At 39.1% G+C, this 18,646-nt stretch overlaps 1 protein-coding gene across 2 annotated transcripts in view; it reads left to right on the plus strand.

Annotated features, from left to right (window-relative positions):
* Positions 1-18,646, plus strand: part of SPATS2L (spermatogenesis associated serine rich 2 like) — an 86,386-nt gene that overhangs the window by 26,899 nt on the left and 40,841 nt on the right. For both annotated transcript variants that reach the window (XM_062002893.1, XM_062002894.1), the window contains exon 2: positions 13,608-13,669. In XM_062002893.1, coding sequence (XP_061858877.1) covers positions 13,631-13,669 — 39 coding nt within the window. In that variant the 5' untranslated portion in view covers positions 13,608-13,630. The remainder of the gene's footprint in view (positions 1-13,607; positions 13,670-18,646) is intronic.

The raw sequence follows: 18,646 nt of genomic DNA on the forward strand, positions 1-18,646 counted from the left end.
GCTAATTAACAACAGTGGGAAGAGAGATCTGGCAGTACGGGCAATTTTGAAGTTCTTGTATAAAACATGCTTTCCAGGAATGCCTTTTGTTAACACAGAAAATATCTTCATTCAGACTAGGAAGGTGGGGGCGGAAAGGAAGATTAATTTTTTATATATCTGGGAATACCAAAATGTCAGTGATATTGCTTCCAGTGTAGTGTGTGACTATGGGTACTATTATCATGGGAATGCCACTGTGATTCTGTTTATGGTGGATATACATGAGGTCATTTTAACAGAGGAATGTGTAAGCATTTTTGCGAATTTTATGTACATACTTTTTTGGTGTGTGTACATATATGTGGGTTTTTTTTTTAAAATAACTTTCAAGGAAAAAACTTGCATCTTCTTCAAAGGATCTATATGGAGTGAGTTGTTAGGAAATGAAAGACTGCATTTAATTTCAGTATTCAGTTTTGGAAGCTTCAAACTGCTCTGACATATGCAAATCAAATATAATCAAACATATGCATAACCTCACTGAGTCATAAAGAATGCTTTGAACATATGTTAGGCACCTGAGACGTAGATGCATTAATGCTTCTTTAGGTCTGTCTTGTCTTCAGTTGGGTATCTGGCTTTATCAGTTTTCATCAAAAGCACTTCAGGGAGCTCTTTCAGAGCTTTGGTAAGGTTCTTCTCTTTCCCAAACACCATAAACATGCCAAATTGTTATAAGTGCAGTGCTTCCCTGTGTGCTCAGCCAGGGCAGCTCTGGTGACTATGTTCAAAATGCCACTGCCTAGAGGCTCCTTCTCTATGGGAGCTCTGCTGGAGGGTTCTGCTGTGCTGTCAGACCAGCAAGCAGCCAGTTCAAGTCCACATCACTCCTTGAATTGAAAGGAGCTGCTCCAGCTTGTGTTTGCTGAGAGTCAATCCTTCAGGTCTGGTAAATGGTAACTAGCTCTTCAAAGATGTCTGAGGAAGAAAGGCAGTGTGGACTTGGAACACTTAATAGGAAGAGGGCTGAAATGTGAATAGCTTCAGGACTTTCTTTGAACTTCAGATTTATTTCAAAATGATAGGAGTTTGCTCTAACAATTACCAGTCTGCTGGTAAAAGTTCAATTCCTTGCAATGATTTTATAACATCTGAAACAAGTGTGAATTCAAACACTTCCTGACAATCACTATTGTCCATCTGCTCTTACTGTTTGGAGAAACCATAGTGATTGAGGCCAAGGATACTACTACATTACATACTTTGCTGTTAGCACTCTTGTGCTGTACTCTTCTTGCAGTCAGAAGCAATAAATTAATTCATTGGCTGTAGTGGGCTTGTATGGCCAGGTTTTGGTAGCAAGGGGGCCACAGGAATGGCTTTTGTGAAAAAGCTGCCAGAAGCTAGCAAAGCTCGTAACTGGTTCTAGGAAACTAATAGGTGAGTTTGAGGGGAAAATAGAAAATATTTGGAGAAATTCCCTTTCTCCTTTGAAGAATGGCTTAGGGGGATTAAAACACACTTTTGATGTAGCAGGAGGTTGCTTTGGAATAGGTACTAATTCTTCAGTATCTCTAGGATGGAGATATTCCCTTGTCATTGGGTTCCTGGGATGACTTTTTCAGTCTCCTCCATTTGAGCTGTTTCATTTTGTTTAAGTCAACATTTGCCAGTGTTGTGGTTTGACATGAAGCTGTTTCTGGTAATGAGGAAGGGGCTGTAAACATGGCTCCTGTAAGAAGCTGCTTGAAACTCTCCCCAGGTTTGTTTCCTGGTTGGGCCCAATAGGGTCATGGTTTTGTCCAGCCAGCAATGAAGCACCATGACAGTCTCTTGCTTGGTGTCCCCCATCCACCCCCACCTTCGCTGGGATGGTGGAGGCCCCTGTGAAATGGGAGCAAAAAAGATAACCAAGGATGTTTTGGGTTGAGGTAAGGGCAGGGAGGGCTCACTGCCAATTACGATTCTGGGCAAAACAGACTCCAGTACTTGACCTACAAGAAACAGAATAGAACAAACTAGCAAGAGAGTAGGATGATAAGAAAATTACAAACAGCACTTTAAGATCTCCCTTCCCCATCCCTTCTTTCTTCCTGGGCTCAGCTCACTGCTCCCAATATCTCTACCTCCTCCCCCCTCAATGGCTCCAGGAGGGGTAGGGAATGGAATGGAGTGGAGTGGAATGGAATGGAGGACGTGGTCAGTCTCTCACAGATGGGCTCTGCCACCTCTTTCTTCTCAGATAAGGATAACTCCTGGCATTCATCCCCTGCTCTGATACGGGGTCCCTCCCACAGGACACAGTCCTTAACAAACTTCTCTGGTGTGGGTTGTTCCCAGCAGCTATGGCTTCTGCCGATACAGGGTCCCTCACATGAGATGCAGTCTTTAATGAACATCTCTGGTGTGGATTCTTCCCAACAGTTACAGCTTCTGCAGATACAGGGTCCCTCCCATGGGACACAGCCTCTTATAGGCATAGTTTTAATGAAATTCTTTGGTGTGAGTTATTCCCCACAGTTACCGCTTCTGTGAATATTGGATCTTCCTCCCGCTTCAATGGCTCGAAGTGAGGGTAGGGAAGGTGTCCCTTACACAGGACACAGCCTTCTCTGGGCATAGTCACCACTTCTAATGCAGATTTTTAATGAAGTGCAAACAAATCACTGCTTCACCAATCCTCTCTGCAGGATGCAGGGGAGTCTCTGTTCCAGTACACCTCCTTCTCTCTTCCCTCACTGACCTTGGGGGTCCACGTGGTCTCTTCTCTCTCTCTCCCAACTCCTTGCACCACCACCAGCTGGAAAAGAAGGAAGGAATGGAAGAAGAAGGAACAAAAAGAACCCTTCTCTTCTGGCTTCTTCTTAAAAAGTGATCGTGAAGGCATCTAATTGGCTCAGCCGCAGAAGTGGGTCTGGCTCAGAGCTGGGGAGAGTTTCGAGCAACTTCTTACAGGAGCCATCTTTACAGCCCCTTCCCCATTACCAGAAACAGTTGTCGTGACAAAACATGACAGTCAAATGGATTTACAGGACAGGACTCCACATTATTTTGGAAGTTCTGACTTTAATGGATTGATAATTTCCTAGTCTGAAATTACAAATTCTCTTGAGATTTCCTGGTTTATATTTTATAGAATCACAGCCTGGTAGAGCTTGGAAGGGACCTTTAGAGATCATCTAGTCCAACCCCCCTGCAGAAGCAGGTCTACCTAGATCAGGTTGCATAGGAACATGTCCAGGCAGGTCTTGAAGACCTCCAAGAAAGCAGACTCCACAACCCTTCTGGGCAACCTGTTCCAGGGCTCCACCCCCCTCACAGTAAAATAGTTTTTCTTATGTTTAAATGGAACTTTTTGTGTTCGAACTTCCTTCCATTACGCCTTGTCCTGTCACTAGATACAATAGAAAAAAGGAATGCCCCAACCTCCTGGCATTCACTATTTATATACTTATAGATATTAATGAGGTCCCTCGCAGTCTTCTCTAGACTAAATAGCTCCAGTTCCTGCAGCCTTTCCTCATAAGGAAGATGCTTTGGTCCCCTGATCATCTTGTTGGCCCTGCTGGACTCTCTCCAGAAGTTCTCTATCTCTCTTGAGCTGAAGAGCCCAGAACTGGACACAGGACTCCAGATGAGGCCTCACCAGCGCAGAGTAGAGGGGGAGAAGAACCTCCGTTGACCTGCTGTCCACACTCTTCTTGATGCATCCCAGGATGCCATTGGCCTTCTTGGCCACGAGGGCACATTGCTGAGAACCCCCAGGTCTCTGCAGAGCTGCTCTCCAGCAGGTCAATCCCCAGCCTGTACTGGTGCATGAGGTTGTTGCTCCCTAGGTGCAGGACTCTGCACTTGTCCTTGTTGAACCTCATGAGGTTCCTCTCTGCCCAACTCTCAAGCTGCTCCAGATCCTGCTGAATGGCAGCACAGCCTTCTGGGGAATCAGCCAGTCCTCCCAGTTTGGTGTCATCAGGGAACTTGCTGAGGGTACACTCTGTCCCCTCATCCAGGTTGTTGATGAAGATGTTGAACAAGACTGGCCCCAGAACTGATCCCTGTGGAACTCCACTGACCACAGGACTCCAACTCATTTCTATGCTGTTAATCACCATTCTCTGCACTCTGTCATTCAGCCAGGTCTCGATCTACCTCACTGTCCACTCACCCAAGCCACACTGCTTGAGCTTTCTGATGAGGATGTTACAGGGAGACAGTGTACAAAGCCTTGCTGAAGTCAAACCTAGATGACGTTTGCTGCTCTCCTCTCATCTAGCCAGCCAGTTACACTCTCATAGAAGGCTATCAGGTTGGTCAAATACAATTTCCCCTTGGTGAGTTCCTGTTGACTCCCCATTATAACCACCTTTTCCTTCCTTTCTGTTGTTCAGTGACAACATTCAGTATGAGTTGTTCCATCACCTTTCCACGGATGGAGGTGAGGCTGACCGGGCTGTAGTTTCCTGGGTCGTCCTTCCTGCCCTTTTTGAAGACTGGAGTGACATTGGTCTTTCTCTTTGGCATTTTAGGTTTTTTTGTAGTTCAATAAAGCTTCCTAAAGTGGAGTAGAGTTTCAGTGCTATTGGTGAGCATTTCCTTCTTAGGTAAAAGGGTAGTATAAATTGTACAGGCCAAAAAGAAAAACAATGGGAAGCACTGTCACTTTGGTTTTTATCTAGACATGCATTCAGCCACTCATGTCCTTTCAGTGATATACTTGCCCTGGTTCGACCTGAATAAATATCATGTACTTCAGCAGGGACATAAAACCAAATGCATAGGAAGTTCAAACATGGGGTGATATGTATATGTCATAGAATCATAGAACGGTAGGATTGGAAGTGACCTTTAGAGGTCGTCTAGTCCAACCCCCATGCAGAAGCAGGTCAGAAGTGGCTTCAGATTACTGGCACTGTGGTTCAAATAACAACAGTTGTGCAGCTTTAGAGTGGGCCTGGCTTGAAAGGAAATGTTTGACTACTAGTCAGTACCATGAAGAGGATTCACAAATTTTCAAAGGTTGTGCAAGTTACTGGGCTCTTTGCTAGGAAACAGCTCTTCAGTCATGTAAATACAGGCCTTTCTTTCATGGAAAGGCCTGGTACTGTGCAACAAGACTCCTTTTGTAAATTCAGTGTGTTTTTAATCTGAATTCCCATGTAATAATTCATTTCTTAAAACATATGTTTTGGGGATATTTTTCAGTGTTCAGTGCTAATTATTTTTTTTAATAGTTGTACTTAGTATTTTATTTTAAAATTTGTTTTACTCATTTCATTAAGCATTTCATTATATTTGAGGTTTCCACTCACTTGAACTACTACTGAACTGACTAGAATGTGTTGTTAGAATACTGGAAGTTAACTGAACTTTTGGAATCCAGTGTTTAGTGAGCACTTGATGAGTTTTTCTGTAGTAGGATATTTCATTACTTTATAGAACACCTCTTCATCCTTACTATCTCTCTGAAAAAAGGTAAAGGGTGGGAGATTGATCTGCCTTGTAACCTTATCGCTGTTTTTATCAACAGTATGACATAATATTTTGTTTTAATTCATGCATTTTACTATCATTAGAACTACCATGATTGAATTTAAATGCAATTTAATACAAGTTTGTCAAAGAACAGAGAAGAGAAAGTGAACATGAGAACTTTACAAGTATCTAGGCTTGCAAAGAGGCTGGGGATCACTCATCCTTAGCTCATTGCCATGCTAGCATACTTAGCTGTCATCTTTTGGACATAGTAAGTGGATCGTAATAGGCCACACAAAATTAGTCTGTTTGGATATTTTTATTGTGTGTGTTTTTAATGCACAGGTGCAGAATGTGAGTTAATGGGTGGAAACCAGGTAGCCATCAAAGGAGGCTCATAGCGCATGGAAGCAAATAGTTGTTTACTGACTGTGTGAAGTACAGGTGTTAAGTATGTATGTGTATTGCTATGTGTTAAGTATGTATGTGTGTTGCTATGGAAGGTATGTGTGTATCGTTAGAAGAAAAAGAACTTTATTGCAATAAGAGAGTTGCTGGACAGAGGAAGTTAATGTGTTTCCTAGTGAAACTTAATGATACTGTGATGATTCATTTGGCAGACAGTAAAAAAAGTATGCATATATATTTACCATATGTACCTTGGCTCATGATTGTGACAGAATAACTTAGAATAACTTTCAGCCTACTTCAGAGTTTTTAAAGATTGATTTCCATTGCTCAGTTGCAGGATATGGTGTTAATGACCTAAGTATAAGCAACGGTTTTGGATCCTTCCCAGCCCAAGATGTATTCTGCAAAGTTAACAAATTCTTCTACTTACCTGTCTCTGGGATGGTAACTCTGGTGGTAACTGTCACATGGTGTCATCACTTGTCAGTGATGAACATCAGCTAATACAGTGACACTGATCTTTTGGGAAAGCCACACTGAAGCTTGTGTTAAAGATGAGCTTTGCTGGAGTAGGATAGACCCCACATTCAAAGACTGTAGAGAAAGGGGATTTGCAAGTAGTCTTTGCTGTAGTAATAAGGGTTTGTTGTTGTCTGTGGACCAATGATAATATAGCCAGAGTCTTTTCTGATCTCTATATCAAAAGATACAATTGTGTCACTAAATATTTGCAAACTCTTTGGGTGAAATATTGATGGAGTTTCGGGAGATGCTGGTCAAGTAACTTTCTTCTTAACCCTCTCTCAAACTGCCCTTGGTAAGGGCTCGAACATTCCTCTCCAGAACTCTCTTATGGTGCCGGCTGCAGCACTAGTTGTGTGGAGCACAGATGTCTGTGGAGCCCACAGAGGAGCCCCACAGAGCTCACACACTGGAACTGGGAAAGTGAGCTAGCTGACAGGAGAGAGAAGCACAAATTCTCTCACCCTGAGTTACATAAACAGAACCATCTCTTCTTAGGAAGAAGAGAGAACAAGATGTGGTATATCAGAATTAGGTACAGGACTTACTGGTGCCTAACCTTTCTGGTGTGACACTGGTTAGCCATCGCAGTGTTACTGTGATATCAGCTTAGAACCATACCTGCCCTTGTCAGAGATCTGAGGATAGGAGTCAGGCTTCAAAGGATGCTGACCCAAGCTAAGGATTGTCTTTCCTCTCATATCCCACTCTCACCTCAGTCTCTCCTTTCTTTGTGGTGGATAGGTCCCCGGTCTCTTGGACATGGATTATTGTAGTGTTAAATGAATTCCTGATGCGCCATTGCGTGTTTTCCAAACTTTTGTGCCTTATTCCCTCTTTTCAAACAGTCTGCAAGGCTGTAGGTCTTGGAGACATCTACTCCTTTTTTAGATTATAATGTCAATCATTTCAGAAATCCTCAGGGAAGAGATGATAAACAATGGGGAATCATAAGCCTGTTTTCTGTACAGACCTACGTGTGGAATCAGTGAGACTTTATTTCCTGCCTCCTGTTTCCAGCTTTGTAGCTAGTAGGTTTCGGGCAGTGTGGTGACTATCAGGGAATCAGACTGCATTAACTGAGCAGAAGGGAGAAGACAGAGGCAAAAGCTATGTTCTGTGGTTGAGATTACCATCCTCTGGTCATGCCTGAGGGATGTGCCTCTGCAAACAGAATATTCCGCAATATGTGTGCAGTTGTATATATGTGTTTAGGCATGCATTTGAAGAAAGGGATACTAAAGGCCTCAGATATCAAACTTGTCCAGAGGCACTGATGTGGCAAACCTTACGCTTCTGAAAACTTAGGAAATACAAAATGGTGATGTGTACCATTTCTGGATACAATCTTTAGAAAAGTATAAAATATTATTGGAAAAATAGCAGTTCTTTGTTAAGTACACATTATGCTGTTTTTGTGTGTGTTCATTTATAATGACACAGAAGGCTTGAAAGGACAGGAGGGAGGAGAGTTGTCCTAGATACTCTTGATGCAAATGTTTATGCATTTGTTTTTTTAAATATTATATTTGTCTGTAGACACTAGACTGCAGCAAGCAGCAAATAGTACCTGACGCTAATCTCAAGATAGTGAGGATACGTGTCTAAATCTCGTGCGTTCTCCAGTAGTTTTGCAACAACAGCAGCAGGGCTTTGTGCATAACTAAGAACACAAAATTTTGTAACTAACAGTCAAGTGCACACAAATGTTTGGCTTTTGGCCTAATTAGATAATTTTTCCTTCTGCTATTTAAATAAAATGTGAATGGAGACTGGAAGAGTTATTTTCTGAAATACTTGAATTTTGGAATCACACTCTTGCAGTTTTGTTAGTCTTTCTGTTCTGCATCAGGAGAAATGTGTTAATCCTAGCCTTCATCTGCAATTGTTTGGTAGCATCTCTTTAAAATGAAAGTCCAAATTGAATGTGGAATGGAGGCCACGTGTCTCTCTGCTGTGGAAGTCAGCAAGACAGTGTAAAATAATACATACAAATAGACAGGAATCCCATTTGAAAATGAGATGTAATTCTTTAGAGGAAGTGCAGAAGATGGAAGCATAGTGCAGGTTGCTACAATCTTGTTAGATACTCAGCATTTATACCTTATTTTTTTGAAGCTGACTTTCAAATTGATTGCTTTATTGCATACCTTACATGCTAGCTTTTTGTAGCTGGAGACACTTTGGCTGAACTAATTGGAAATGAGTAAAAGATTTTTAATAAAATCCACATTCTAGCATTGATCTGCAAGTTTATCAGTGGTAGGACAAGGTACCTGTTTGCTTCCTGCCTTGTATTCGTGTACTGTCACCCAAAGGGTCTGTAGTCATGGGATTGCCAGACTTGTGAAAAGGGAACAGGATGGCAGTGCAAAAGAACCTGGCAGAGGGAGTTTTTTGAGGTGCCATGTGAAACTTTGAAAAGGTTAGGGATGTTTGAAAGAAATTAGCACAGTCAAAGGAAGGACATGGTGTAGCAGAGGACTGCAGAAGCAGATAGGGTTTAGAGAAGCATTGGCAAGAGTCAAATCAATTAGACCTGGGGTTTCTGTTATGCTGGGATTAAGGGAGGAAACACAGTAGATAGATGAGAAAATAAATCATTTTTTGAGCATAGGAGACTTAATCCATAAACCTACAGATGGGCAACCCTTCCAACAGTGAATTATTCTGTTCTTCATGGATAATTTTCTGTTCTGCTTTGCCAAAGTTGTTGCTCTAGATGTCTGAAATGATGGCACAGGGTGTCACACTCAGCCTGCTCCATTCTGACAGAGTTTACTGCTGGATTTATTTTCACAAATAGCACCTTTCTGGCAACATTTATACTGTCATAAACTCCTTTCCATCTCTGTGTACTTTCAAGGAGATTCTTTTTCATTTTATTGGAGAGGAGCATGTTACTTCTTTCTCTGACATTGTCTCCCTGTCTGAAATTTAAACGTGCCAGGTGCTAACTGTCAGAGTTTGCAGTAGGGGCAGGGTACAGACTTGGTGTCTTAATACTGTGATGCATGAGATGCCAGAAATCCCACCCATGCAAAGTATTGTATGAAATGGAGTGTTTGTCAGCTTTACCTGAAGAGCCATATACCTCCAGAATAGGTACCTAGCGCAAAGGTAGCAGATGTTCTTTGAAGTTGAACAAAGCAGTGGTGGGATTTCAATGCTGCTTGAAGACAGAAAGGAAGCTTTTGTAAAAGCTGCAACCATATCCTTAAGGCTGTGACAGGTGAGCTCTGGCATTTTTTGCAGGCTGTTCCTGTCTGCCCTGCTGGACATTGCTGCTTGCAGTAAGGTCAGCAAGACAGAGCATATGCCAGCACCTTAGCTGTTCTGGTTCATTTTCATGTTAACGTAAACCTGTTGTAGAGTAATACAAATTGCCTCATTTGGTAGGAGGAAGCAGGGCTCTGCCAGACTTAATCCTGTCTTCTCTGCAGCATTCCCTTATATGCGATTGAAACGCTTCATTTTACAAGGCAAGTAAAATGTCTCATTTGGACATAATAACTCTAGAAATAGCACCCATCCGTATTTGAAGTCAGGATGTAACAAGCCACTGAATGTGATCTCCTATTCCAGGAAGTGCAATTGGAAATTACGATCTGAAAAGAATAAGCTGTTGATATAAGGGATTCTGTAGTATTTTTTTCTTTCATTCATTTCTCATGGTGTTCCTGTTGGTATGACGTGTAGTGACACTTCGGGAGCACAAATACAAGCAAGAGATATGGAGAAAGACAAGGCGTGTAAGCTGAAATTCAGACTCAGAACCTGTCATACGCAGTATGTTTTGTGCATTGTAAATTTAGTGCCTGTGTTGTCTTAATCTTACCCACTGCAGAATATCTCCTGTAAAAGCTGTTTTGCCAAAAGTTTTCTTGTGGGGAATGCACCACTTCTGCCCTGGCTTTAGTGCTCAGTTGAGAACTGTATTCTGATGTTCCTAAGCTCAGCTAGAAGGAAGCTTCTCTGAAGAGTTCTGGATGAGAGTGTAACAACTCAAATATAGCTAAGGCTTCTAAACTTCAATGGGACTGTTCTACTTATAAAATTAGTCATATGCTATAATATTTGGACATAGGATTAGAAATTAATTGCTCAATAGATTAAAATATCATCAGAGGAAAAATACCAGTTAGCTAAATAAATCAGTTTGTACTACAATGAGAAAAATAAAGTGATTTGCTATTAAGTATAGCTGTAAAGAATATTTTTTTAAAAAATCAGTGCTACACTGACATTTTCCTTTTTAATGTATCATTTGTATTCTATGTAACAAATGGTGCGGGATTGTATTGTATAAATGAGCAAGTGTGTTTTATGCAATTTTTTTCAACTATCTGTCCTTGAAGAAGGTGAATGAAAAATAGCTCCAACTCAGTTTTAGCATCTTCATTTTGATAGCTGTAATATGCATATTAATGAAGAGTCTGAATTGTAGAGGAATGATATCCTTTTAGTTCTTGATCTTGAAAAGACAAAAAAGAGAGGAAGAGAGAGAAACAGGGGATGTTTTGTGTGGCTTATCCAGTCTTCTTGAAACAACTTGCAGTTGCAAACTAGCTGAATTAGCACCACATTCATCAGTGGGAGATTGTAATCATGGTAATACCTGAAACATACAGCAAAGAAGAGGTAAAATCTGGCAAGGTATTGTATGAAGGGGGGGGTTTGTCTGCTTTTAAACTGGGTCAGAGCTTTTCTACAAAGAACTAATTTAACTGAAATGCTGTAGTAGAGTTTGATCTGCAAACTGAATTTAAATTTGAAAAATTAACTAGTATCTTTGGACTGTGTGGGTCTTTCACAATCATTGGGATTAATTTGTATCATACAAGATACAAATTTTTAAGTGTACAATTTTGGTACAGAATTAGAAAATAGATGCCAAAAAGCAAAAACTGAATATTTCAGATGACAAAAGATTGATTCTCGTGTTTTATTGGATTTTTTTTTTTAATAGATTAACAAACTTTTAATTCCAGAAGGGTTTATTAGCTACAGTCCTTTTTGTACTTATTTCTGTGCTGTGTTTGTTCTTCAGATTCTGTTAATGTTGTTAAGGTATTGGATCAGATTAAGTGCATTTAAATTGGTATGCAACAGGGTGGGCTTCTGTCAGTTGTCTGTGACGTTACAAAAACTGCTAGATAGTAGATGTAAGGGTGAACTACTCAAATTCCTTAATTATTCCTTAACATATGATTATCTGTTAAAACGAGAACAGCTGGAGTCCAGCATAGCTTCGATTTCACTAGATAGAAAGCAAGCTCTTCTGTAAAGCAATGAGAGAGATGAAGACCTAAGTAATTTTAGAGCTAAATTTTCCAATTTGCACAGGAAACTTGATGACCTATATATCAAGTTCTGAGCCCATTTGGCATGAGAAATAGCTGACAGCAAAAGACAACAACTATGTTAAAATGTTGTATGGGGACTACATTCTACAATAATTTCCCAACACTCTCCTTTAGTTGTTGGCACACACTAAATAAATATAGGCAATGGAGTTGCCTCAAGCTCATTATTTTGTGGTCTTCCTGCCTGCTGTGTCCAGACATTTTAGCTTTTAGCCATTGGGTGGATTTGACAAAGAAACTTATTTGAGCTCTTGTCCTTGATTTGAAGGAGGGGCAGGAAGGGGAACCCTATGATCTGAGATACCAGCAAACAGTAGGACATTCAGAGTGGCAGTGTCCCAGGTGCCAGGAATAAGTTTTACCAGACGTAGTGAGACTCCAGATCAGTGTCTTAGCAAAGTGGTTGAGTCACTGGCTAAAGACAGATGCAAGATGTCTGAGTTTATTAGTAGATAATATCTGTTCATGGTATAGTAAACCAGAGATGGCAGAATGAACCATAATAATTTAAACCTTTTTTTTTTTTTTTTTTTAAAATAATAGTGGAAAGGTTACTTTTTTCTTCTGGCACCTTATTTTTGAGGACTTCCATAATTCAGCGTCAATTCTTCATCAGCCCAAAACTCAAAAATTCATTTCCTTTTCTTCTTCCTATCATGTCTACCCCATTTATCAAAGAAAAAGTCACATTATTTTTTAAAATATGCTTCCTTGAATCTCCTCTCTTCAATTAGAAAACAAATACATAAAAAAATCAATAGCAAGGTTTAAATGCCAACAGTAGATACTGTAACAAAGTTTCTTGTGTTTGAACTCCATTGAACTACTATGTTTCAAAGCAGGAGTTAAGGGAGGATTGTTTAAGTGCATTAAAAGAGATTTAGAAGAATTATGAGAACTCTGGTATCAGTCCACATGGCAAAGGACTCAAATGGGGAAAGGGAGCAAGTATTTAAATTTAAAAACTTGTGAAGAACTAAGATTTCATTCTCATTTATGTACATCTATACCTTCCAGGGTACAATAGAGTTAAATTTGATGACCAAACCAAGCTTTTATTCCATTTGACTTTAGTGTTTACTGTTTGTGACGTAAAGATGTGAAGATGCAAGCCTGTTTCTTACTGAAGTCTAAGGCGATTGGTTTTGACAGAAACAGGATTAGACAACTGAACTCTGTTCCCACTGTTAACTCTCATCGTGTGGTACAGTATCTCTTTTACCCAGCCACATAACAAATAGAAAATATATTGCAGGGTTTCTTAATCACATGCAAATTCCATTCATGTGCCCAAGTTTTCAGAGCAGACTTTGAGATTTAACTATACAGACCTTGGTAGTTTCAATAGAAGCTGTGTGGCTAAATCCTCTGAATTTATTTTGAAAAAACCCCAGCCCAGCCATGCAGCACTTCTCAGACTAACCTTCTGGCACATTTAGCTGCTTTTTAAGATGGGATCTTCAGACAAATTTTCTGGCAAAAATTCAGCTTGCCAGTGAATGAGAAAGCAGGACCTGTTGAGTTCATCTAAGGCATTCCTCTTCAAAGTCTAAAAGGTATCAGGTAATAATGAATAGAGTCCAAGATGCATGGCTGAGAGAGGGCTAGATAACCCTTCTATCCAGATTCATAACTATGAGGCATTTAAAAAATGTGTTTGCAGAGCTAATCTGGGGAAAGTATGAAATTTCAACTTGCTCTGCTTTTTGGCAAGATTGAGCATTGCCGAGTGTTCTCGTGTTTCTCTAATGCTTACAGGTAAGCATATGCAATTAGTCTTTATAGGTGTAGCTTTAGCAGATGGGGATTAAAACCTCCAAATGAATCTTTTTTTCTTTTTTTCTCCTTTCACAGAGACTATTATCATCAGAAGAGTGATGGCAGAAATCAATTCTCCTGTAAATATCAAGGAAAAGGTGGGTTCAAGTAACAGTACGGTGCAAACCAAAATGATATTTGCATACATTTTTTTTCTTCTCCTTCAAACACAGTTCACATTATTAACTTTAATATGCATTGACTCTGTGCACAGTTAAGTACACAGACAGGTGTTGATAGGATTAGCATATTAGTCTTGGTTGATAAGAAACATTTTTGAGTTCCTGCAAAGAGAAAATGTTTTATCAGATCTCTCTTATTCCTTTGTGATTCTTGTGCGCACTGATGCTGAGGAAAACAGCACTTTGTGATGATTGCTGCTATACAAAATACAACTCTTGAAGAAACACACCATTTGGGAAATAGTTTTCCTGTCCAGAAATGTCATGCCCGTACTATTTAAAGGCAATTCCTAAAATTACAGCGCCTTAAAAGAGTAGATTTTTTTCCTATTTAAGTAGCTGTGCTTTTAATTGTATTCTATGTGCCTGAGTATGTCCTCTTCATATCCTGAATAGTGCTACAGTCTGACCACACTTTCAGTAGCAGTAAAGGACCTGAAGCTAATTAGTGTACAAATATGAGATAGGTCAAGGAGCTCTTTTGTGACTCTCAGCAGGCAGAATGTGAAGAGACAATCTAACCCATAGATACACTCCATCAGCATAAATAGGAAACCAGGACACCTGTCAAGGAATAGAAAAATAGGAGAGAGATAAGTGGGAAGACTGTAGGAGTCTAGTATGATAGGGTTGTATTTTAAGCCAAAATTTGAGAATTCAAAAATTATAAAATCAGGTTTTGTTATGTTTCATGTTTGAGAAAGGTGGAGCTTTGCATTTAGGAAGTTTGACAAAGCTAGTGAGTTCCTTGATTTACAGTTTTATTAAGCCAAATGTAGTACTCTTATACAGATTTTGAGGCAATGCTAAAGGCCCGAATCCAGTTCCAACACTGAGCTCAAGTTTGTCTAGCTGTCAGTGAAAAGTTGATTAGGCCTCTTCACTTCATGAAAGATGCAAAAGGAGAAACGATTAAGACTAAATACCCTGCAAACATAGAACATTGAGGACAATGTGAAACTGAGAAACTTGGTCATCATCTGCTGTATTATAAAATCCGCCTGTGGCACATCACACATCCTCTGGGGCAGCTGGCACATGAAATACTCTTTTCTCTCTAAGCCTGTCAATGGAAAGGGAAAGAAATAAAAACCTATGTATGATTCCTTGAATTAACTTTTTCCTGAGATGCCAAAAAAAATATTTGGCAGAAAAAGATTTGCCGGACTTCAGTTTTTCAATTCACAACTTGGTGGACTGATAACAAGGGAAAAATCTTTAGTGTGAGGATGGGGTACAAGATACTGTAAATGTGACTTTTCAATCCAGAAAAATTCCAAGAAGTGATAGTTAAGATGTAATATAACACACTACAGCGTGACAGAGAAAGAAGCTATTGACCTAGAGGTCAGTAGCTAGATTTTTTTTTAGTTAACTTGCTGTTTGGCTTATGAGTTCACAGATAATGAATTTTCAGTCAGGTAATATATTTCTCAGAACTGATCATTACTAGTAGTTAATGGCCTTAGACATCTCATTTGGTTTATAAAGACTGTATGAACCCTGACAGCTACTGAGCCTGAAACTAGCTTTCTGTTTTCTGAAGAAACACTTAAAAACTGTTACCTGCCCAACAATATATGAATGAAGCTGCTCAAAAAAACAGCATGTGAAGTTATGATTTATGCTAAGTAGTTCAATGGAAAATGAGTTCCTGTTCAGGCTGCATACTCTTTCTTTACTTTCTGAAGGTTGTAAAACTTTTTCTTTATATCCTCTAATGGGAAACAATTCCTGTTCTACTGCCCAGGTGCCTGCTTTTTGAGTAATTTTTCCTCATATTTGTTGTTAACTCTCAAATCAGTCATTGTGGTTGAGGATTTGCATGTCAATGTAAATCTGTATTTCAGTGATGAGTATCTTTCTTAGCCCTTACTAAAATCACAGGGTTTAAATACTGAATTGCATGATGGATTTTGAAGTAGAAGGTAATGTCATCAAATCCTATATCCTGGTGCCAGAGTGCTGGAAGGTAAATTACACTAACTCTCAAAATACAGCTTGACAAATCAATTGAAGTTCTGCCTGTTTATGGTGTAGCTTGTATTTGTTTATTAATTTAGTCAGTTTTACAAGTGCAGCATTTTAATAATCATCTGTTTGTCTTTTGCTAATTTAAGAATGAAGAACTGCAGCAGGACTTTTATTCTCTAGATACCTACTCTACCAAGTCTCATAGCTGCTGAGAATATCTAAAATGAAATGTTTATGAGCATGATTCTGTGATTCTATGTTCATTTTAAGGCAGGAAAATAATCAGATGAATACACTCTATTTAAATAGGTCCTCTCTTTATTCCTATAGCTTCCATAAGTATTTAGCACTACTAAATCCTTGTGCCAAAGGAAAAACTTAGTTTAACAGCAATTAACATTTTATTGCAAAATCACTGGATTTTACTGTGGAAAATATAGACTGGTAACCTATGAGAGAAAGGTTTAATGAGTGAACAGCACAAACCTGATGAACTCTAGATACATCAGCTGAGAAGCTAGCATGCTAGTTTGCCGTTTCACCTGGACAAATCTGTCTTGTTTTAAAATGATATTTGAATGGCACAGGACATCCATTTGACATCTTGTATTTGGCTTACAGCAACAAACAGAATAACTAAAGCAACTGTAGCTTTAGAACCCTGAGTAATGAACTAGAAATAAGAGGAAAAGGTTGAACAGATCTGTGCTGCTGAGTTGGCTTTAATTATATTTGAACATAGACTGTTTGAAAACATAAGAACTTCATTTGCAGATTTACAATGTCCTGCTAAGACAGTCAAAATCATATCCTTTTCTCACTTAAAAAACTTAAAGCAAGACATTGTCATGTTACACAACTTTGAAGCAGTGAGTGTAACATTTACTTTGATTCACCTTTTTGTGGGGCTATTTCTATGAAGCAAACCTGAGATTTTATACATGTAATTACTTTTACTGAGCTCCACCAATCCATTGCCATCAACACAAATAGAAGCAAGCCTTGTTAAAAATTATAGAATAGAGTACTGTTCACTTTTTCTTCTACCTCAGTACCTGTAGATCAAAATATATTTAAAACTTTGATCTTGCTAGGACTTAAATGAAGCTAAAGGAGCTGTACATTTGCACACAAATACTTATTATTGTAAGTTTCTGCAAAAGTAAAACTTTGGATTCTCTTTAAAATGAACATTGTTTCTCTGACAAAAATATAATACAGAGCCCTTGAAGTTTTAGCAGTAATGTTTGTTGGTTAGGTTTATTTCCTTATTTTAAATTACAGCCTTTCCCTGTGTTCTTTTCCTGATGAGCTTCTAGTTACTCCAGGAAATACAACCTCTGCCATTGTTTTAAAGGTGATAAGAGGCTGAGGCAGACATTTTGGGCATTATGTGTACACACAGACTCTGTAAGACCCTACCCCTGATTTGAGTGATAAGAGAATGCTACTGTAGTACCGATACTTGTATAATTCATTCTTGGCATTTCAGCTAAAATAGTTTATAAATTCAATAGGTTAAACATATTTTATATCTTCTTTCACCTTCCCAAGAGATTTATGTAAATGTTGGCCTCAATGCCAGGAAGGCTGATGGAAGTTTCCAGAGTTGGCAGAGGCTCCTGCAGCTGTGATACTCTTGTGGAGAGGAGTCAGGACTGTTCTGATTACCATATTGTCATGCATATAACCCACAGATTTTCTGGAATAACATAAGTTCTGCATTTCAACAGCCTCAAGGGTCATTACAAGCCTACATAGCTACTACAGGGAGAAGTTTAGCATCAGGATCTGTCTCAGAATAATGCCATCTGTCCTGACCCTTGCTATAGTCTTCTTTCACTATGTGACTCTTGCCTCTGATGATACTCATCTCTGTTCCTGAAATTACAGTGTAAATAAGGACTTGTTTTCTAGTGTCAAGTTTTTCAGAGACTGGGAGTCTAATGTAGTTCAAGTTGTATGCACACAAATTCACTGGATTAAGGAATAAAGTAGGCCAAACTCATTGACTTAAATACAAAATAATTCCATGAAAGTAATGCTGAGACTCTGAATGACAGGACCTCCAAAGAAAAAGCTATTTTAGTGAGGAATATGAATACAGGCAATGTTTTATCTCCTGCAACAATGAGACCCTCTTAATTTAACAAGAGAAAAGTGAGTGTCAAGCACTCCCCAGATCAGCCATTCATCTCTGGCACATGATTTTCATTTTGATCTGAAGAAACATCAGGAATTGTTCAAACTTCAGAATCTGCTGTTGGGCCTGTCTTTACTTCTTGTGTGTGTGATTTGAACAAGTGAGATCTGATGTCAACTGGAATTATTAAAATACTCATTTAGATTAAAATCTTCTTGGAATTCTGTTAGTGAAATTTTGCTAAAGTTCTGAAAGGTTTGCTCTTTCATTTGTCATTTCAAGTGTCAGAGCTGTAGGAGTAGATGGGCAAATTTGTTCCATAAACTGCAGGAAGGAAATTTTATTCTGACATGTTTTGGAGAGTTTCACAGTATTGTTTACATTACACCAGAACTGTGATTTTAATAAGCAATAGCATGCAGTAGAGGAGTAGCCTTCATAGTGGAAGGAATGCAAGTAGTATACATATTTTAAGTCATACATTACAAAAGCTGATAGTTTCCAATCTATGATTTAACTAGGTCTCCGTAAGGTTAACCTTTGCAACTGTTCCTTGCCTATGTGTTCAAGTAGATGGACTTAAACAAAGACCAGCAAAATTGATCAAAATGCATTTTATCACTTGAGGAACCACTTAACTTGGGTTAAGGATATTATTCAGGTCTCTTAAGTAGTGATGTCATTACTGAAGCAGAACAATTCTTACAGAGACAAACTTTTTAATATGTTCTTTCAGGATTCCTCAAATGTCTCTTTTTTCCATTAGTTTACACGTT

The sequence above is a fragment of the Colius striatus genome, chromosome 9 (genome assembly GCF_028858725.1).
Source record: "Colius striatus isolate bColStr4 chromosome 9, bColStr4.1.hap1, whole genome shotgun sequence".
In the NCBI taxonomy this organism is placed as follows: Eukaryota; Metazoa; Chordata; class Aves; order Coliiformes; family Coliidae; genus Colius; species Colius striatus.